The sequence below is a fragment of the Polistes fuscatus genome, unplaced genomic scaffold (genome assembly GCF_010416935.1).
Source record: "Polistes fuscatus isolate 324 unplaced genomic scaffold, CU_Pfus_HIC Scaffold1, whole genome shotgun sequence".
NCBI classification, from domain to species: domain Eukaryota; kingdom Metazoa; phylum Arthropoda; class Insecta; order Hymenoptera; family Vespidae; genus Polistes; species Polistes fuscatus.
Genome location: NW_025112997.1, coordinates 5,366,777 through 5,390,087, shown reverse-complemented (window position 1 = coordinate 5,390,087; position 23,311 = coordinate 5,366,777). Strand labels below are relative to the sequence as shown.

At 38.3% G+C, this 23,311-nt stretch overlaps 2 protein-coding genes across 2 annotated transcripts in view; one reads left to right on the top strand and one right to left on the bottom strand.

The window, feature by feature from the left end:
• The window catches only part of LOC122515593 (ephrin-A4), a 689,714-nt gene that overhangs the window by 369,038 nt on the left and 297,365 nt on the right, over positions 1 to 23,311 (bottom strand). The gene's annotated exons all lie outside the window — the stretch shown is intronic.
• LOC122515610 (SAGA-associated factor 29) lies at positions 18,091 to 19,754 on the top strand. The gene is made up of 2 exons (XM_043633014.1): positions 18,091 to 18,211; positions 18,716 to 19,754. Exon 2 carries the CDS (start codon positions 18,829 to 18,831, stop codon positions 19,708 to 19,710), a length of 882 nt encoding a protein of 293 aa, XP_043488949.1. The 5' UTR covers positions 18,091 to 18,211; positions 18,716 to 18,828; the 3' UTR covers positions 19,711 to 19,754.

Genomic DNA, 23,311 nt, shown 5'->3' with positions numbered 1-23,311 from the left:
TCTACATTGACTCTGGAAGAAACTTTACGAGATTGAAATTCTCCTTTCGGTCCCACGAAAAAAACGAACCAACCAATGGAGTCCTCGTCTTTCGATGCACCTTGCACACGATCCTTTTCTATTTTTCCGTTATCCTGCTTCAAAACAATACGATTTATTTATCGTTTCTACGAGGACCCTTTAAACTAAATCATTTACGAGCTTTCATTCTGATTCAAGTCACTTTGATATATACGCTTTCCTATTGGGTAGATTAAACGAGAATAAATATTCACGTCCTAGACTAAACTCGACGCCATTTCCGAATCGTATTTGTTTAATTTGCTAGCGAGTAGCCACGGAAACGTTTGGACAAGGTTCTTGAATTTATACTGGCTTTGAGGCCAGTAGAGGTATGCACAATCTCTAACTCGAGATATATCACTAGCTGTTTAAATATAATTAACAATCATATAAAATCTATCAAACACAGTCAGGAAATTAGTATACACAGAGACCAGTGCGACGGAATGCACCGCTTCTGCTTGACCTTTCTCGACCGAAACTGTTTCTCAGTGCGAGTTTTGCATTTGCACGCTCGGTGTTTCTATTCGACTCTCTAACTCTCCCTTTTAATCTATCTGTCTGTCTGTCTGCTTCTCTCTCTCTCTCTCTCTCTCTCTCTCTCTCTCTCTCTCTCCCTTTCTCTGTTCATTCTGTACTTGTCCTGCTGGCACTAGCGAACGGATATGTGCACGAACGCAGTTTAACGTACCCGCTTGAAGATACGTTCCCGTTTACACGTTCAACGAAGTGCCCACTGATTAGCGCCTTAGAAGCGATAATTGCACGTTTGATATCGAGCTTTGAATTTCAAGAGGTTACGCCCCGCTATTTGCGTTTAGGTGGAGCCTTACAAAAGATTATCTTCGAAGTGAAATATGTATCGTGATAATTACGAGCCCGGTGTGCACCATTCCTTTTAATATATCGTCTGTTTTAATAAGCATCGATCAAGACGAGCGGGGGTATTATATTAAACGAGAAGATCGAGATTCGAGCGAATCGATTTGAATGAAACATTTGTTGTTATTTTTTTTAATTACCTTTTTTTTCATTTCACATTTGTCTTAACATCCCTTAAAAACATATACGCGCGGAAGATCAATCGATCGATCGATATCAAATTCTCGAAATGGGACAAACGATTAATGTCAATATTTCGCATTACGAAGTAAAATATTCTTTATCTATTTGCTTAGAAACGTGTGCCATTTCATGGTTAAGTATGTTACAAATACGACTGAATGAGATATCTCCCAGTAGAATTAATTTGCCAGGATCGAATCGACCTCGGAGCTTCCGTGAGTCAGAAAGGTACGCCTAAGCTCCCCGTGAATGATATCTCATAGTTGATCGAGCGTTGCAAGCCAAGTACCTTTCCATATACATCGGTGTACGCGATCCCATTAAGTCGTGAGCTACGAGTTGCCAACCAGCAAGAGTAAACGTGTATTTCGTAAACGGCGTGACTTTGATTTGTACGAAAATAAAAATAAAAGAAAAATCTTTCTTCATGATTTTTAACGTCAAATCGTACGAGAACTGTACATGTATTTTTACGATCTTTGTTTCAGAAAAATGTAATTTAGAGTAACGACAAAATCATAGAAGATCGAGTAGATCTTTACGTAGCACGTTTCATTCTTTCTCACGCGTACGTGTGTTAACTTGTAAGGCAGAAGAAGAAGATTAAAGGAAGAACGGAAGAAGGAAAGGGTGGCAAAGGTAAGAATACTTCAGCAGCTACGGACGGTGAATTTCGAAGTGACGAAGAAAGAAGCGACGACGGTGTGAGAAACAAGCCTTGCAAGGATTTCCATAGTTATTCGAGATAGCCGGTAGAAAAGAGAAAAAAGAAAGAGGCATAGCCATCGTGGCTTGTAAAGGAGTATCCTATCATTTCCTAGCATGGCACCCAACAAACGTTCAATTCTAACGGTACAAAGAATTCGTACGTATCCAACCAGTCCCGTCGTCTGTCTCCTTGTCACGACACGCGACAGTACGTTACGTAAAAATTGCTTTGATTCGATCTCACTCGACATAAGGTCTTGTTTTGCATACTTGTTGTTATGATCGTCAAAGTGCAATCGGTCCTATCTTACGAAAGAATTAATTAATTGATTAATCGAGATCATTGATTCCGAAAAATGTGGTCAAAAATCAATGACGCGTATGCCATATTCCGAAGACTCTTCATCATTCGTAAACGATTTAAACGTAGCAAGTGTTGGCTTGTAAATATTATAATTATGACATCAAATATAGCGAGATCTTTACACCGTGTAACGAGGCACTCTTCGAGAACCGAAATACGATTAAAACGTGCTCGTATACGCCCGCGCAGTTATTGTCGAGCAGTTCGTTCGCAGCCGCGAAAGAGCTCTCGTTCTACCGTAGTCGATACTTTTCCCGTTGGCCTTGTCTGGAGTAGAATATTTTGTCCGTAGGATTTGTTCCGTTTAAAGGAATTAACCCGTCCGTCGGCGATCAATAATTTGGCCGGCTCACAAGGCTTTCCTGTAGCCTACCTTGTATACGTGCACCGGGACTGCAAAATCAAGAGGCGGAAGGGGGAGCCCACCAATTTGTGACCTGGTTATTTTCAATGAAGCCCGTACTTGGCATGATCACGCGTTTGAGGTGTTTTTAAAGGGCTAGTTATCGCCGCATTCGATATGCATGTATGTATTCAAAACGAGCACTCTAGAGTTCCCTTCATAAATCGTCCAAGCGCTTTTCATTTTGCCTCATAGTCGATTGATGATACTTTGTAGGAACAAAGTATCGGACACTTTCGATACTTTGTAGGAACACACGTTTACAGTGCGATTGCTGGCGGGTTACATAAATTAAAATGGACTGATGATAGCATGTATCTGTGATGACTACCACTCATGAAATTCATATTTTCGTGTTGATTATATGATAATTGTGATTTTTATCTTGATCATCGTTGCCGTCGTCGTCGTCGTCGTCGTCGTCCTACGCAAGTGGTACCACGCAAAAGTAGAATTCACAAGGCTTACTCGTGGAAACGTAATCACAAAGTTTAATTGGACCGTCCCAAGAGAAATCATTTCTCTCAGAATCGAAACTCGGACTAGTGTGTATCTAAATTCGAGAGATAAAACGTTGGATCGGCCGATGTAACGGAAAGCGCCAGTTAAAATCGATGCAAGAGAGGTAATAACGACGTTAACGAACTTCACACCGTATCCGCCCCATTATTATCCATCCCGATAGCCGTTCTCTCGCGCGAGCAGATCCATGTTAGCGCACGGCATCTCGGTTACTACAGCAGAGCGGCGTTTTTAATCATTAGCACGTCTGTACTTGTCAAAACTGAAAACCTATAATGAGTTTTCCCGCACGGCGCATCGGCCGTTGATTCTAACAAGTCGCTACCGGAGAAGCGTAGAAATAATTAACGAGTTTCGACGAGCGTTTAACGACCCCGCACGAAAAACAACGAGAACACACCAGAAGAGTGAAAAAAAAAACAAAAAACAGACCGAGACCCTGTTGGATCTACCGACTGTAACTAATAACTTTATTCCTGGCATAAATGGGAGCGCTTTCGTTTCGAACCTTCAGTTTTGTATGATTCGTTATAAAGTCACTATTAATTATTCTATTTCCAACGATATGTCGAATAAATGATATTACAAAAGCCGCTCAACGCGTAAATAATACCATTTATATCTATGAATTCGTCCAACAACCTACCGCAAAACAAAAGAAAGGAAAGTTACACATTGTTTTTTCGCGTTAATTCGTTTTAAACTAAACCCGATATATTCCGGTCAAAATTATTGTTAATAAATTTATCCGCAGACTCTCTTTTTCCTTCCTATACATTTTCGTACAATCTTTTTATGGCATACATAATAATCGTTCGTTCACAAAAAATGAGTAAACTTTCTACGCTCAAAACTCGAGGGACGCCCACGTTTGACCAATCATCGACGCGTCCACGAAAGCGACGAGCAAGGTATGCATTCTTTATCTTTCCTCTCTCTCTCTCTTTTTTCCCTGTTTCTGTTTCGCTCGGTCGAGATGCGCGGTCCATCCTTATCTCGATTATAGTCGAATGGAGTTCACTCGAGGGCCGAAATACTCCCTGAAGTATTTCATTATCGAGATCGTACCACGGTGGGTAATAAAATTGAGAAGGTTCTACCCCCCCCCCCATCACTCCCTCTCCCTTTCTCTCTCTCTCTCTCTCTACTTCTTTCTCTTTCTCTCTGTTACTCTCGTTGAAGCTGCTGGAAGGGCCGCATTTCGCGCACATTTTGCTAACGTTCGTCCGGCGAACATGCGAGAGGCAGAACGCGCACGTATCGGAGTACCGCTTGAAATATTGGCAGGGTATGAGTTTATGACGGTAAGTAGCGTGTGTGTAAGAGAGGGGATCGAGTAGGAAGCGAACCCGGAGGGGAGAAGCGTACGCAAAGAGAACGAGTGATTTCGATGGATAGGAGATGTACGGGAGGTTACTACAAGCGACGCGAAAAGGGATGGCAAGGTGGAAAAAAACAGAAGAAAAGGAAGAAGAAGAAGAAGCAAAAGAGGAGAAGAAATAAATAAAAAAGGATAAACGGAAATAAAAAAAGAGGAAGGTTGGTCAAGTATGGTGAACGGAGGTGCCGTACGACCCACGCAGGATGGCCTCCGTTCTTTCGAGTCCCTTAGGCCGGCAGTACGCGCGCGCCCGCGCATATCTACTTGTTTTTTTTTAATTTTTTAAATCTTTTTTCTTTCTCTCTTTCTTAGGCCAATGTAATACCCTCACGTTTACGAGCGAGCATCAGCAACGCGACCTTCCTCCACCAGTGAGAGCGATAGCCCGCGGACGCGTCTCCTTCTCGATCGTATTCTTTCCTTCGGAATTATTGCCTTTGGCACGTACGATGAGTGTACCTCCGAGAATGGCCACGTATTTCATCTTTGAACTGATTTATAAGACTACCGAGCGATTCCCTCTCTTCTCGATCGTTCCTAATGATTATTAAGCGTCTCACTACCGGATTATTTTCGCAATTTGTGATATACGTTTTTCGAATCGATTTGCTTGAATTATTTCGAAACATCGGCTTTTTTTTCATACGAAATCGATAAGACGTATTTTTTAACTGTAGGTATTCGAAAACGCTTAATCTTCTTTCCATTGGACACGATAATAGGAAATTCTGGCAAGTGAAACTTAGATAGATCATTGCACGTGCTGTAGGTTGCCTAGTCTAGTGGGAAATTTGCGAGATTACGATTTGGCACGCTGCAAACTCGAATGTACTATATTCCAACCGGTGACTCTTTTTGGTAACCTTAATTCTCAAATGTACTTTATACTCGTCTATGAACATGTCAGACGTTTTCTGTAGAATTTTAATTTTACCAGGTAATTTACGTATCCAGTTAACTTATTTATCGTTGCTTATTTAAATTGCAAATGAATAGTCGGTCGATCGGTCAGTGGTTTAATTCACGTTAGTTAGCTCACAATATTCGATGCAAGAGTGTGCCGTTGTATGAAGTACTTTCATATTGTCTCGCGAACGCGATGCATCTGTCATAACTACAACGAATATGGCATTTAATATCGCTCGCGAAGCACAGAAGGGACCTGAAATCGATTTCTACCGATCTACAACACCGTGGATCGATCAGAAAGCTCGTTCTCAAAGCGATATTTGCTCGAAACCATTCAGGAAATGTATGTATTTCGTTGACAACGAGTCGAGGAAACTATGAAAACAAGTCTAAAATAGAGGTTCGCAACTCACTGTTCGACCATATAACTAAACTCGTTTTGTATTCTAATCGAATCGTACATAACAACTATAGGGTATATTCGAGATCAGTTTTTTGCTAAATTATCTTGATTATTTTTCATGTAATTTAGAGATACAGCAGATAATATATTAACTTCCGAGAACATAAAAAAAATATAAGAAGATTTTTTAGGTGAATTTTGACAACTCCAAAGAATTTGACAACACGAAACTTGTACTATCTCTCTTTCTCTCTCTCTCTCTCTCTCTTTCTCTTTCATTTATACATCTGCCCTTTCACGGTAAATATATATTTCAGCCAGCGTCCACTATTTCGTTTCTGCTGTCAAAAACATACAAGATGACTTCCGATCCAAATTTATGTCGAACAATTTTCGATCTTAACTACTGGCCCAGGTTTCGAAAGATCGTAGAAGAACATTGTACACCTGGTCGCGAGAACGAGGCTACTTGAGTACGTGGCTGTTTTATGACATAAGAAGGAGAGAAGTTACTTTGTAACTACGATGCATAAGCCGGAGGTAATCGATTTCCGCACCCCACATTCCAAACGTACTGAGCGAACGTAGAAGGGAGTATTTATGGTATCTCAAACGAGCGTGTTTCCCAGTGCCACCCAGAAGATGGTACGGGGATGAAACCAATTTTCGACGGTGTCTATATAAATCAGATCTTGTTACATGCACAGGTATCGTCAGAACGTCCGTGGTGTACATTCGTCCGTTGTCTTTTCTTTCTTTCTCCCTCACTTACACTTTTTCGTTCCCTCCATCTCTTTCTTTCACCTCCTCTCTTACACTCTATTCATCTTTCTCTTTCTCTTTCTCTCTCTTTCTCTCTCTTTAACCTTTCCTCGCTCCGTTGTTCCTTCTTCACAAAACTCGACCCCTTGAAAGCTTCACTTTGCCGAATGGCCTTTTAAACCGAGTTAAAAAGGGGGTCAATATTTATTAGACGGTTTCTAATGAAACATTTTAAATGCATGGAATTCGCGGTTCTCCCTACCCCTGAGTCTTCCTCCCTCTTCTTCTGCTCTAAGTCCCCTCACGTTGACTCGTCCGCGCTTAACTACGTCTCTCTTATTCTTTCTCTCTCTCTCTTTCTTTATATTTATCTCTTTCTCACCGACGAGCACTCATACGAGTCTACCGTTATCTCATACTTGTTCGACATTAAAAAGCTATGAATCGCTTCCACTCTTACCATGCCACGCACTTACTCTTGTTTCCTCATAGTAACTGGGATAAAAGGGAGAGAAACTTTAAACGGGAGGAAAACTTTAGATTCGTTCTAAACTAATATAATTACATTTCCATTTTCGATAGAGGAATAATTGATTTCAACGTGCCTACTTTGAAAAGTTTCACGTTCGAAAATAAAACGAGGGGTTAGGGTTGTTAATTGAATGTTTAAAAGGCATGAATCTTTTTAAATTAATCTTTTATCAAATATCTCTTATACTACCGATAAAGATTTCATATTACCGTAGTATATTCAACCATTAACTTTGATGTCATCTTTGTGCTTTAATGAGATCTTATCTCGCTAATTCTAAATACCCAGGCAATTTATTAAAACGATAACTGAAAGGCCTTAATAACGTGTGCTCGAACCAGTGATTCGAACGAATCATAAATTCGAGTTATATCCGACAACGAGCGATTATCTCGTAAGCTTGATTTTCTCTGATTTCTTTTTTTTCTAACTTGAGAATCCATAAACGACCGCTCTTACGTTTATTCTCGCTGTTGTAAAATGTCACTTTAGCTTTAAGAGTTAAGGAGTTCAACATACATACACGAAGAATCATGGAAGATAGCGCGACCGCTTTACGAGCAGAGTATTCTCTCATTCGAGAAAATGCGACCTTTTCTTTTTCAATAGGTACCTACATCCTCCCATCCATTTACGGGTCGAGAGTGGTAGAAAAAAGAAAAGGAAAAATAGCGGTGAAAAGAAATAAAGAAAAGAATAAAAACATTTAACGATATTTTCAAACTTTACCAATGTAATCGTTAACGACCATAAAAATCATGATTTAATTATCATTTATAATCTCTTGTAATAATTCCGAGTTTTAAATTTCTGTTATTATAATTGCAAAGTTTTGGTTGAAGAAATTTTATATGACACAACCTTATATTATGATCGTAAAGAACGTAACGAGTTTGATATCGGATACGATTTACGAAGATAAACTTGTACACGTGCTCCGATTATCGGCTTCTTCGTTCCCTTCGAACATGTCGTAGAAAGTAACGTTGCTTATGGCACGAGCAAAAGCTTCTAAAGTGTGTATGTACGATAAACCGCGCGAGAAGACTTTGTTCTGGAGAGGGCCGAGAGAAATTCTGCTCGAGGTAATTCTTGGGCCGACAAATGCGAGAGCAGAAACGTTGGAGTTGGGAACGTAAAGTCGCCGAGTCAGCGGCTTTAACGATGTCGACCGTGCAATAAGATCGTCCTCGATCGGTAATCCTACGTACGCCCCTCAAAAACGTATAAAATAGAGGATATAGGAGATTAGCGTAGCAGTAGGTGTACATCAATTATTTATTTCGTTGGTTCGCGAATAAAGCGGCACAAAATAGTCTCGCTTTACAACGACCCACTTTACGCTAATTGCTTCACTCTCGAACTCTTAATTTACGGCTTTAACATGTGGAATTTATATCATTAAGTGAACGAACCTTTAAAAAGAAATTTCGAAAGCGCGTGTTGGTATACTGCCTACTTGGCTGGTCGATTTTCTCTCATCGACACATCACCTCTCGTAATTTCTCCATCTTGGTTTTTCGATTTACTGGTCTCGCTTCTTGAATGTGGAATAACGTCCGGCCGTTCGATTAATCTCCGCTAATACCTACTCCCTATCTCGACCAACTTTTTCATCTTTTCTGTTTCCCTCGTTTCTACCGTCTTTTCTATCTACCTCCTCTTCCGTTTCATCCGGTAGATAGGTAATTTAACGTCGATACCATTTTACCTTGAATTATCCATCGCTCAAACGAGATTCGTTATTATTTTCTCGCCAACGTTGAAAATGAACAAATCGAAAGTCCGACTCTCGGTGATCAAAATAAAATACCAATCGAAAATTGCACGTGTCGATGACATTAAATGTTTCAGATTCGATTTAAACATTTTTACCGCTACTCTTCATTGCGCATCCGCGAGTACAATTCTGTTTTATGTATATTTCTAAAGTTTTCTCATTTTAGGTACTACCAAATCCCTAGTATTAAGGCATTTTGGGATATTCAGCATGGCTCAAGGGGTTCTTTGCGTTCCATCGAAAGGAAAAGACACTTTACGAGCGTTAAATTGTAGCTTTAAAAACGACTCCTAAAAATTCTTTTACGTCTCTGCTCGTAAAAGTCAAGGAGGATTCTCATTCCTGTTCCTTTTATCTTTTTTTCTTATCCCTTTCCACTATCTCTTACCACTAGTTCATATCCATTTTTCCGCGGGACATATGATCGACGTACGTTTTCCTTCGTATCATTTCTAGGGAACAAATTCGACCCATTCGTTCCATGTCGATGATATTGTTGCTGAAACGAGGCAAAAAACGTGATATGAGATATAGCATGAAAAAAGAGAATGAATAAAAGAAAGAGTAAACGAGAGATGGAAGAAAAGGTATTCAACGATTGTTTGTTTTGCGGTCAGCTCGTAAACTCATGACTTCGATGGCTGTTACTCTCAAATTCATGATGCGAGTTGGCCCTATCGTAGCAACAACAACAATGACCACGTTGCCGATGAGAGAACGAATACGAGAGAGACGAAAAGGAAGAGAAGAAGGAGAATAAGAGGAAGGTAAGAAGAACAACAACACCTGTACGTCCTCGTGCAAACACATGCCGTACCTACGGCAACGTGAAAACACCCACGCTTCTACCTGCGCGGACGTTCTCGGACCGATGATCGACGTTTGAATAGCCTTTTCGTTTGGATAAAATAATTACCGAGTAGGGTGTATCTTAGTAACGTAGGTAGGTCGATAGGAAGACAGGTGGCAAATAAAGGACAGGCACCTGGTCTAGCGTGAGGAGCTATATTTTTCTCTTCGAATATTCTTAGATGCGGATTTGGCGAACACGCGAATGGAGTTTCGTAACGGCAGTGTTGGATAGGGAGCAAAGCAGGAGAAAGACGAATGATCGAGTAGGTAGTACGAAAAGAAGGATGGGGGGAAAAGGTTTAATTGACGAGCAACGTCGTCGAAACGGAAATTTCCGATAACGAGTGGACCCTGCAAAAGCGGTGCAGGCAACGACGATACACGAAGCGGAAGGAAAAAGAAGGAGAAGAATAATAAACGAATTCCGTGGGCCAGGAGGTTTTTATCGTCGTCGCGATACCCAGACTCGGTGCTTTGACTCGTTAGCAGTTAGCAATAACATTCGTTATTTTTATCATATCTTCGGGCCGTTGGCTCCATGGCCTTTATTCGCGAAGGAACACGTTTTGGTACTCGAGTCTTAAGATACTTCGAGATAGCCGCGCGTGTTGCACCACTCTCTTATATCGCATCTCACAATATTGCTCTTCTACAGAATGCTCCAGTCCATGGAACGAATGAAGGAACTAACAAACGGGGAGAACGCTTCTTCCATTCTTATTTTCTGCTATCTTTTTCTTTCATTCGAAAAGAAATGAAATTCAATCACTTAAGTTTTGTGTATCACCACAAAGTACCAGAAAACGAGCTGGCCGGCAAAAACGAAGGTAGACAAGTCAGGGATATTTCTTCTTCCTCTTTTTTGTGAATTTATCTGCACGATGATCGGACCCCACAATCAAGCTTAATAGATCGCGAGTACCACTGTATTTTCTTACTCTCTAATATATTTATCTGGGATTTTTACGAATCGCCTAACGACGTACAACGTCCGCGGAGATAATTACTCTTTAGAAACAAGCGTCTACCATTTGCTTCTATATATATGACAAGATTAATTATATTCTCTCTTAAGACGCGAAACTTGCTCACCGAATTCGAAACTTTATTCGGATAAAACAGACTTTCTTACCATTGCATCTTCTTCTTCTTCTTCTGCTTGTTCGTTTTCTTCGTCGTCTCTTACTCTTCTTTCATTTGTTCTTCTCCGGAAGAGAAAAGAAAAAAAACTTTCGTCTTGTTTTCACAAGTCTTACAAAAAGTTGATGCTATCCAGGACGAAAAGGACGATTCAACGTTACAATCTCACTGACAAGCACTCAATTATAATTGTATGCTCTCTTTATTCTTCTTATTTTTATTTACAATGTAGGGATTCAAATTCGCAGATAAAACGTCGCGCGTGACCCTCACAAACGACGACTCCAACCAAATCGTTTAATGGGACAACCTGTTAATACCTGACATGTGTAACTCACACTACGGGATGTTTCATATACATAACCAGTTATGTCCTGGCCCGGAAAACAACCACTACGTTTTGAAATGTGCAAGCCATTCGATCGATTTTAACCATCGTATCAACACCTCGTATTCTTTTCAAACTTGATCTGGTATATATTGATCAATCTATCGAAATAATTTAATGCAATAAAGAAATCTTTTGACTTTACTTCGGTACGTCAATTTCTTATAAAACAAACAAAAAAGAATAAAATCTTCATTTGGACGAATAACATCAAATACCTACTGTCTTTCTCTTTTTCCATCAGGTTAAACTTAATTACACGGTGAATTAGATATCAAATAAAATACACACAAATCGGAAAGAGACCGTGATTTACGTTCATTTTTCTTTTAAAAAGAGATCGATCAAGTGCAAATCATAACGTATCTGAATGACGATCGTTCGGCACCTTGGCTAACTCGCTTTTAATGCTGTGTCGTGCGCCAACTATTCTTTCTCTCTCTATCTCTCTCTTTCTCTCTCGGTCAGCTTTAAAAGGTGTGCTGCGAATATATCGAAGGATACGATCGATACGTTGGGCCCCCTCTCGGACCCATCGGCGTTCCCTTGGCGTTCGGCCTCGTCGACTACGATACCGTACTCATAAATCATCAGGAAAATCAGACCCCCGGTGCTCGAGAAGAAAAGTGCGAGCATTATTACACGATATCTCGCGGTGCCGCGGTAGGCGAGCATTGAGCGTATTAAAGGGTCGCGCATTTACATAACATAAAACAGGCGTAAAAGCACACGAGCTTCTAAGGGAAGCACGCGATCCGTGTCCAAGTACACAGCGTGAAACTCCCCCTCTCTTTCTCTCTCTTGCAATCTCTCACTCTCTTTCAGAGACTTCGTACCACCCCTTATTATCCTTTTTCTTTTTATTCTAAGAGCTAAATTCGTAGAGGCTCTAAGTGAGAGCCATTTTTTAAAGGATAGATTTTTGTATATTTTTCTAAGCCATTGATATTGAATATTTGAATATTTTATTATGAATAACTTTTATAAATGTGAATACGCGTCAAAACAAAAGTTTATTAGCTTTGCTTTTAGATTATCGAAGAAAGATCATCCAACGTGATTCTAATGTCCACCGATGTATAATTAGAAGTATCAAAATTCATGTGTATACGTGTTGAAATACAGTGTTCAAATCCCAAGGTCTGAAATGAGGGGGAGTCATATAATAAATACCATATTTATTGAGTTTGTAATAATAAATAATTAACATGAAGAATCTTTGGTTTTCTTATTACAGTCTCGTAACTTGTTACAGAAGAGCAAATACCTTCACTATGCATATGTGAACCTTTTCTAATTCGTTTCCTTTTCGTATATCAGTTCATTTCCCTAATAATCATTTTCACAGCTGTTTAACATTCATTGATAAATTTCAATTATTCCTCCCATTTTCGCAAGCTAGTTACTAATTCGAATCTATAACGGTAGTCTTATAGCAATCCTCTTCCGTGTAACATCTTGTCTATCGATCGAACTACCGTGTCACCATTTATACTTGCTCACTCTCAAATTCAAACTTCTATCCATTTGGGATTCGATTTCAACTTCGGTCATATAAATCCTTTTGCTAAGTGGAGCTTGGTGATCTTTCAGGAATAAGGAGATGAGATCGCATTGAACAGAGAAAGAGAATAAGGAAGAGTGAGTGAGTGAGTGAGAGAGAGAGAGAGAGAAAGAGACGAAGTCCCCACGTATTCAAAAGTTTTTCCAAGAGATCAGAACCCCTTCGTCTTGTTTAATCGATGGAACACGCGCTACGCCTCGTCTCCTTTACCAATCCTCTCTCATAACTTTTTTCTTTCTCTCTTTTTTTTTCTCTCTCTCTCTCTCTCTCTTTTCTACCCTTCTATTCTCTTGACAGATAAGAAATCTCTTTCCGGCAGCGATCTCGTTCTTTATCACGGAGCTGGTATGCAAAAAGGGAAAAAAAGTTTGTTCAGATCGGTACAGTTAAGCGCTTCCCTTGAAAAAATATGGCCAAAGGAAATGAATTTGCTAGCGATGAAACCACCTTAATCGTAATAATGTGATCGCGCTCGTCTTTTCCAGTCCACCTGTTCCTTTCATTGTTCTTCGAAAGAATACGAGATAACTATTTATCGAGCACAATCTTCCTTTCGTTTCTTTTAATGTTATGCGCATTCATATAAACGTGTATATATAGAAAGTTACATTCTTTCTCATTTTTTGATAATTAACTTTTGTTCTTTCATTTTTTCATTTGTGAAATTTAAATTGTAAGTTTACAAGTGTCATTTGAAAAAGTAAATTTAATTAAATGCGAAATGTTTTTTAGTTAAATGGGTATACCTTAATATCTTTCAATTGAATTCGTTTTTTTATGCTATACGATAAAAAAACACGATAAAGAAACATCGATTATTTTGAAATCTTATAAAAGAATGACGTTGAAAAAAAATTTTTTCAACCGTTAGGTTACTCGCCTGCAGTAGTGTTACTTTCTTCTTTGAATATTTTTAATTGATTCCATTTAAATGAAACACCTTTTATATTAATAAAAAGGAACTGTCCATACATCCCGTAACGAATCGAAAATCGAAGTGAACCTTTCCGGGTTGTCGTAATATATCTGACGACTCCGATCCGTTTAAATTTGACCTTAATTCTATGGGTTTTTCCAATAGGTTTTTATATTGAGATTTTCCTGATATTCAAAACTTTTCTCTTATTTCAATAATATCCTGTAAATCTCTCTAAATGTATAACTGTAACTTTACAAGGCCGTTACGGCAATTGAGTTTATGATCTCTTAAACCATTAACAAGATTTTATAGTGAAAATCCCACGGAAAGTTGAAACGTGTCTGCAGAATGATGAGACTATGGGGAAAGAAAGTGTATTGTTTCTAAAAGCATTTAACAAAATTGCGGTAATTATTAAGATCAGTCGAAGGACGTGACGAGCCTGATTATCAGTCGAAGTAAAGTTTTACTTCGCTCCGTTTCCTACCTACAAAAGTCTATACACCGTTGCAACTTAAATGCAAGGAAAAGATAAGAAAGGGAAAGAATGAAAGAGATAGAAACGAAGAGCGATATCAATTTGTGTAGTTCGTTCGATGTTTCGAGCTCTTTTTCCGGTTTCTAGTATGCTTGACACTCTGACAAGCTTACCGAGTTTAGTTTAAGTAAGCAAACGATCGACTACATATAGGGTCTGAAGTTGAATCTAGCTTTCTCTCTCTCTCTCTCTCTCTCTTTCTTCCTCTTTTCATGGCTGCGAAACGAGTGCAACGAACACAGGAAAACTACTAGCCGAAGTGAAAGCAACCAAACTGAAATTGATGTTAGGCATTTACATTTATTATTAATACATTCCTCGTTCTGTCGCTGGCTGAACCTGTCAGCCAAAGCGTTTTCGAGCCCCTCTTTTCGACCCTCTTCTCCTGTCGCCGACCTCGAAACTTTCGTATTTACTCTTTTCTTCTTTTTGTCTTCCACCCTTTTTACTGCCTTGTCAATCTCCGTTGAATTTAATATCGATCCATCGGTTATATTCTTTAATAATTTAACTAATGTGTGTGTGTGTGTGTGTGTGTGTTAACTGAAGGAAGTATTTTCATTTTTTGCTAAGCTTGTTGATATTTTCTTTCGCTTTCGTAATTGTATACTCGTGTGCTCCTTCAAAAGTCCTTCAGCGTCTCATTACTTCTATGTAGTTCATTTTGTTAATCAGAACGTTTAATTTAAACGACACGCGACTGAAGAAAAACTTTCGAATTACGAGTAACTTGTTGGAAGCACACGATCCTTTTCGTAGAAAGTTGTAATTTTTTTCATTTTTAGAACAGTGTGAACGAAAATGTCTACATTTGGAATTGGAAAAGCAAACATGTGATCGGTGAATTGGAAAAAAAATTTGTTAGACCATTAAATAAAATGTAAAGAATAGAAAAAGAAAAGAAAGAGAGGGAAAAGAGAGAGAGAGAGAGAGAAAGAAAAAGAACGAACTCTAATAATATTCCAAATGACATGAAAAATATTATTTCTTTCAGAAGTGTTGGTGGAACGGTCAATTCGCACCATCGATTTTTCTTTTCCTGTCCTGTAGGTAGTTCAGCTGCGGCACCGGTATTTGTTGAAATAATATCGTCGTGGGAAACGTGCCGCGATTCGATTAATTTCTTTCGTTGAAACGAGAACGCTTGCTAGCTGTGTAACAGTGCGTGTCATTTTCTCCCTATTTTTTGTTTTTGAACGAAACCATCCCTACCACCGACCCTGTCAGTACCATCGTTATAACTAGCATATGGCAGTGAATTTGGGGAGGGTTATAAAGAATGAAAATGGAAAAGACGATGAGCCGTGTACTGGAAAGCTCACGGTCCAATCGTACTAATGCGTATCACTCCTGCATTATACAGCGAGCTAGAAATCTCAGGGTGTCCTTCTTATAAGGGAGAAAGTCGATAAATGTATCCCTTCTTCCGTCACCTTTAGACAGACTTCACCGTTAATCAAACGTCAGAAGACTTTCTCATTTTAAAAAAATACAAAAAAAAGACGAGAAGAAAATCTTTTCTTTTTTTCATTCGTTACTAAATTCCCCTCTCTTCTTTTTTCGTTTAAAGATATGATTCTGAAGTATATTTTTTTTTTTTTGGAAGGAACTTTGATAAACTTTAAAGGATATCTTATCCTGTTCTTGAAAAGTTATTTATGCCTATATATTACTTTTAATTCCAAGCATCTAATTTATCTTTTAGTCCTTCCGAGAAATGCTTACTGATTTATCGAGCGACCCAAGATAAGCACGGTCGGCAAACAATAATTTGCTTAACATTTCGATTTAGCAGAAATCACGTAGAAAAGAAATGTTTGCTTATCGTTTCTTTTCTTTTTCTTTGAACATTTTTTTAATTCTTTGCTTTTTCCGTCAGTTTTGGTTGTCTTGCCGATAAACGAAAATTGATAGAAAGGCGGCAGACATAAAATACGAGAGTCATGACGTATCGATCTCTTTTTATTTTTCTGTCTTTCTTTCTCTCACTTTCGCATTCTTCTCGCTTCGCTCGTTCTATCTTTCGATTTTTCCATCCCTTCGTTCTTATCAATCCTGGCTGTTATTCGTGCAACGTTTCGATCCTCGCTTCGCCGGCAGTAAATGTATCTGCACTTGACATTTCCATTCTGTGCCTTATGCAGGACTCCTTTGAAATATCGTCTATGCGTATACTATGTACCCAGCATCATACTCGGTTTAACGACTGCAACAGGTCGTTAAGTTGTGCATCGTAAAATGTCAATATTAGACGAAAATCGAATCAACCTTGGTTGCCGGAAGGCACTCGAGATAAAATTCCCAAGTTGAATTACATTTCCTTTTCCGATCATTTGCCATTTTTCTCACGAATCTTACTCTTTTTTTTTCTAACACACACATATACAGATCAACCTCTCTCTTTCTTCCATTTCTGATGTAGGACAAACATAATTATCAAAAACGAAGAATAATATTTTAAATCTTTTCAAAATTTGGTTATTAATTATACTTGAATATAATTTCCATATTTAATTACTAATAAATACAAGAAAGATTCTAGCTTACAGAATAAGATTGAGTATTTAAGAACAAATCCTTTGGAATCTTCGTCATTACCTCAAACTTAGAAAGCACTAATTTGAGAAGGTTTTCACCTCGCGGGCTGACATCCTTGAACATTACTTGTGGTATCGGGAGAATCATGGAATAAAAGCGAGAGCAGCCAGGCACGCGTAGAGAATGGTATTGTGCATAGAGTTACCCCGAGGTTGGAGATCTTCTTACGCCTCGTTAGATCTCTTGTTTCCGTCTTTTGAAACGAACCTTGTATGAGTATTGTATATCTATATGTGTACACATATATATATATTTATATATACTACGTGTGTATATTATATACCTCTATACATAGGTAATATCCAGGTTTTGCAGTTGCTAAGCTCATCGCCTCCATAATACCTTTTAATAGCTCATTCTCACTCAGTCCTTTGCTCGTTCATCGTGCAAAAAGGATTTGATTTCCAGACGAGTACGCGCGACTACTTCGTACTACTATAACCGTCTCGTAAGTGATCATAGAAAGTGAAATCATTTCGTACCATTCTCGTCGTCTCAAGCTTTCATCATCACAATACTCTTTTCACGATTGTCAACATTCTTCTAATCGATTCAATCTACCAAGATTATTATACACTTTTTTTTACCCAATCATACAGATTTGCCTTCGTTATTTAATATCATTGTAATTGACAGACAATGTATCACTAATTACAAACGACAAGTATTTATTTGAAAATAATTAAATTTGTTTTATCGAATGATATGTGTATATTTGTATTATGTTTCATAAATTAGAGATCATTTAGACGTTAATGATCCGTCCAGTACATAGCATCGAATTTTGTAAGATTCCTTTCAATTTCACGATTTATCGTAACGATTCGTCCTTCAATGCTATCGATCGTTATTTTCATACACACACATTGGGGCTATTTATTTTATTATTATTTATTTCTCTCTCTCTCTCACATTTTGTAAAATATTTTATTGATCATTAATAATTTCAATCGCGAGTAAACATTACAGTTTTCATAAAATTAGATCCAATAAATAGAGAAAATCACTAATTACAAAAAGAATCAGCATTGGATATGAACCGCAAAAGGGAAAGAGAATACAAAACACGTACATGGACAAAACTTTTTACGCTTGGTTGATTCGTACTGACACCATGAGAGTGCAGCACTGCCTTGATGAAAGGTTCTTCTTAAAGTTGGTAGTGGGAGAGACTCGAGCAGTATGGCGCAGAAGCACACGCACGCTCGGTCGTATAATCGAGCAACGCTTTAGTACTGCTTACTGCTTCGCCTTGTAGAGATGATTTTTGTGTTGTTTGTGATTACCGAAAGTATTTTCAAGTTTTATCTCATAAATAAGGTACGTTTTTTGCACATTTTCCCACAGTGTTGATTCTCTTTTTAAAATTGTCAATAATTTATGAGTATCGATCCGTTCTTTGCCATGCGTCACAAATTTATACATTTGTTAGGTTATGTGTGAGGTTATATATCGTTTCATGAAATAAGAGTTTAGTTTCGAGTTGAAGAGTGCTGCTTATATTTAATAATGTTTACTGATTAAAATCTTATCAAAGAGATTATTTAATTTAAGTGACTATTATTAAAACTGTCTTTTTCAAGTGTTATTATAAAGTGCACGCTTATAAAGCGTAAGGATCTTTGGTTCAAATCCTACTGGGGGAATATTTTTTTTTTGTAATGAAAACAAATTTGAGTGCTTTTGTTTTTTTATAATGAATGTTATTACTAATGTATGAAATTGAAAGTTCGAAAAATTAATTGATACTTATCGTTGAAAATTATTATTTAGTAAATATGAATATATAACTTATATATATACGAGTCTATTCTATTTTTACAGAGATTCATCGGAGAATCATTGTGTAAACATCTAAACGACAACTAATAATAATTGAAGATTCATATAAGCAATTAAGAATCGTTATCTTATCGGAAAACACTGAGATCAGGAAAATGCCATTTACAGCGGATGCAGCGGCCGCACAGATCCAGGAACGTCTCCGAAATGTGTATCAGTTAGTTCACGATATTGAGGCACAGAGGAGTAGATCTGAACATAATTTAAATAATATTGTGAAAACTCACGAAAAGGTTACACCGGAAGATAAAGTGTCCTCATATTATCAACAAAAATTGAAGAATCTTTATAGTGCAGCAGTTATGGACGCTCAACAAGAAGAAGAAATTTTGCGAAAAGCCTTGGGTAAAATTAATGAAATCCGTGGAATAAGGAACGAGAGGCGTATACAGGCAAGAAATGCTGGTAACAAAGAAACGATCAGACGTGGTGCATTAATGAAGATGCTGTTAAGTACAGCACAGACGCTTCCTCTTTACGTTGGTAAAGCGCCAGGAGCAAAAGCACCACCATTGTGCGGTGCTGTTCCAGCTGAGCCCACCTACATCGCGAAAATGGGAGACATGGTAGCTGCATTGGTAAAGGGATCGGAGGAAGAAGAAAACTGGATCCTCGCGGAAGTTGTACAATTCAATCAGGCAACAAACAAGTACGAGGTAGACGATATCGACGAAGAACAGAAAGACCGTCATACTCTTTCACGTAGACGAGTGGTACCCCTACCATTGATGAGAGCAAATCCGGAGACCGATCCTCACGCTTTGTTCACGAAAGGTTCGGTCGTGATGGCTCTCTACCCACAGACAACATGTTTCTACAAAGCAGTCGTCAATAATTTACCTACTACAGCTACGGACGAATACGAGGTGCTTTTCGAGGACGCAACTTATGCCGATGGTTTCTCACCTCCGTTAACTGTTGCACAACGTTACGTTATATCTATAAAGGAAAGTAAAAAAAACAAGAGCCAATGTTAAGTCAGTATTATTTTATGTATGTATATAGAATATTCTATGTATTTTCGTTATTTATATTTATAAGTATTTGATAAGATTTATTTTATAAGATACTCGTGAAAAATAAAAAAGAGCGCGTTGAGCGTGGTTTTCGCTACCACCCTTATCCCATCAACGAACACTTGCTATCCTTTTCTATAAACATCTTAACGATAGCAATTGGAAAATCACAATCTCGAATTGTACATCATTTTTCCTTATAATACCAGTATCAGTATTTAACATTGGAATCAATTTTAATTTTAGTCGATGTTAGAGTAAACACTATGATAATTATAAATAATTTTAGATATTTTTGAAATGTTTAAATGCATAGAACACGCATATATAAAGATACTAAATTACACGTGGTTGGAACTTCTCGAGGGAATAAGTGTGCATATGCGAATAGGAAAAACGCGTATCTACCGTTAGGGTACTATATCCGCGATGCTTTTAGTCGGGTATAATCGACGTAGGTTATACAAGGATAATGTCGGCATTAGAGTACGTACCTACTTGGGAGGACCTCGACATGTGAACTATTTTGACCTTCCGCAGTATCGGCATTCCGTGATCGGTTGGCGATGTTATTTCTTCCTCTATATTGGAAAAGTATTTACAAAGATGGTAGAAGGACAAAGCTAAAACTTCAATTGGAGAATAGATCGTCCAAAGCATAAGAGAAAGCAAGGGAAGGGAACGAGCATAAAAGAGGATTCTGTGCAATAATAATTAATAATCAGTGACTACCGTCAGACATCAAAGCGACTCGAAGCCGATGCTACTACCACAGTCGATGATGGTTCGTTGGATTTAGCCATTTCTCTTTCATTATTTAATTTAATCACCCTGGTGCTTACTATCTACAAAAAGTTCCCTTCAACATATGTTGATAAATTTAATTGACTTTGCACTATACTATTAGTTCCCAAAGGTACCCACATGTGGTCAATGTTGATGTTAAATTATCCGTTTCTTTATATTATCTATGAATACATTTATTCTCTATTAAACCGTGTTATTTCAAGAATTTTTCATAAAATATTTCTTTCCTTGCTAATCGTCGCATGAAGATCGTGATAACTCGTAACATCGTATAAACTCAACGGAGGACTATATCGTTCTAGTATTATCGAAATTAAGATCGTCACGACATCGAAAAGTACCTTGCCATAAGAAGGAAACGTTACAACATAAAAAGAAAGAAACGAAATTTATAATCGCCCTTCCTTGTAAAATATCTAGAGTTGTATCGAATAGTTTAAACAAAAAACATAGAGACTATCCGCGATAAAAATTGGTTCAATAAAATCTCGAGAAAATAAAATTCGGTCGTTTTCGAGAGACAGTAGGTATACATTTTCACTTTCAGATAGCAAACAAAGTCGTGTCGACAAAAGCCATTCGCAGTCATGGAATTAATTAAATTGGTAATAAGCTTTGACCAGTCGAGAGTGGGTGGGGTTGGGAAGAGAATAGGGAGGGGGTCGGCGAATTTCTCTTCAACATTAGACGACCTTCCTCTCGCGAAGTTAAGCGTGACAATGCGAATTCCTTTCACAACCAGTGATATATATACACATATATAAGACGTATAGGTATGGAACACTGAATAGGTTGTTGTTGCATGTGTGCAATACGCGGATACAAGTGGAGACGAAGCATGCAAGCTACCGGAAGCTAAAGCGAACTTGCACCCAGGCACGCGAGCCGTCCTTTTCACCCTCCGATCTCCGATTGTAGGAACCTTTTCTTTCGTCTTTTCTCTTCTCTTTCTCTCTCTCTCTCTCTCCTTGCTTCTACCAGTTCTCTTCGTTCATTCGTTCCACGTCTCAGTTATCTGAGTAATGCCTCTTCGTTTGCTTCGTCCTACCTGCTTGCTTGCCCTCTTTCTCTCTTTCTTTTTTTCTTTCTTTCTTTCTTTCTTCCTTTCCTTGTTTAAGTCTTCTCATCTCCTATCTTCTTTACTCGTCTCTCTCTTTCGTCTGTATAACCCGATCGGTAGGTGGGTCTACCTTACCCCTTTCCAGTAATAGCGCACTGTATTTTTCTTCGGGGCTCGTAATTACGGTCGAGTAGTCGTGCATACTCTTGAGCATATTTTATTTCGCTCGAGATCGGTCGTATAGCGAAGGCCATACCATAGCCGTCATGATCGATATCCATTTACCTTCTTCATTTGCAAACTATTTTCCGAAAATATTCGGATTTCACCTGATCGAGAGAATTCTTTTGTCATTTTTCTAAATTTCTTCACAAAATTTTCCTATCATTAAATGATTTCCGTATCGTAACTATTTTTTTTTTAGCGAAATTAATGTTCCATAACAATGAAAACTCCTTTACCAAGTTTTAAATCTTTATTCCTTATTTTTTAATTGTAATTTGCCAGGAAAAATATAAAGAGAGGGAGAAAGAGAAGATTGGTCGATAATACTGCTTAACGAGTTGCCAACATTTAATCCAACTCTAGTAAGAAAAAAAAAAAATACTGTCGTGAATCCTAAGTGACGTAGTAATGAGTCTGACTATGTTTCTAAAGAGAAAGACTTTGTATTAATAGCTTCTGCCGTTGAACGGACGAGAAAAATCCGAGGGCTCGTTTACGGTCACTACGGGGCGAGAGAGTAAACCCATCGATAAAGTGGCCCTTCTCTGCCTCTCTCTTTTTCTCTCTTTCTTTCTCGTTCTGAAGGGATGCGACGTTTTCGTTTCCATTTAATCTCGCTCGATTGAATCCGCTATCATCCTTTTTCGTACCTATGATATCCGTTCTAGCACGATTCCATTGGATGCCACTGACAGGATTTTCCTTCTCAAAGACGTTAAAAAAGAAGAATTCTACGGTTAATAGCTTTTACTCTGGAAGAAAAAACGAAAAAGTGAATGAGTGACTGAGAAGAGAGAGAGAGAGAGAGAAATAGAGAAAAAGAAGATTGTAGATTCATCGAAGGTAGTGCCTTTTCGAGGACGGTACGGATCCGGGTTTAGCCTCGTTTTAGCCGCGGGCACGAGTGAAGGAAGAAGTAAAGCTTCAGCGCAAAAGCGTTTCGAAAGCTGATTCGATCTAAACCTATTGGCTTTCGCTAGAGCAATTTCTTCCTCGATACTACAATGTTCGGCTTGCTGGCTCTATCGGGCATGCCGGTAAGCACCGGCACGCTCTTTTCTTCCTTTTACTTATACGCGAACGACACTTCAAACCAAATGATAGCGTACTGTATCACCGTACTGTATATTCCTCGGCCTGTCTTTCTCGAACAATCGACCAGTAGTATCAGCCAAGTACTACGTAGAGATGCACTTCGAACGTCTCGCTCAAGCTTCAAGTACCTTTCACTAAAATCGTCTAACGCCGGGCCCTTCGGCTATGAAACTGTGCTTTACGAAACTTACTTTGTGATTGCTTAAGTGCTATTTCGAAAAGGAAATGCGAACCTTTTTAATAGACCGATTTTTATTGCCCTTTAAAAATATATATATAAGGTTAAAGATATAAGAATTGAGATTTTATGAATTAATTAGTTAAAGTAATTACTTTTTGATTTTTAAAGTTACATTGTATTAAATAATTATTTCT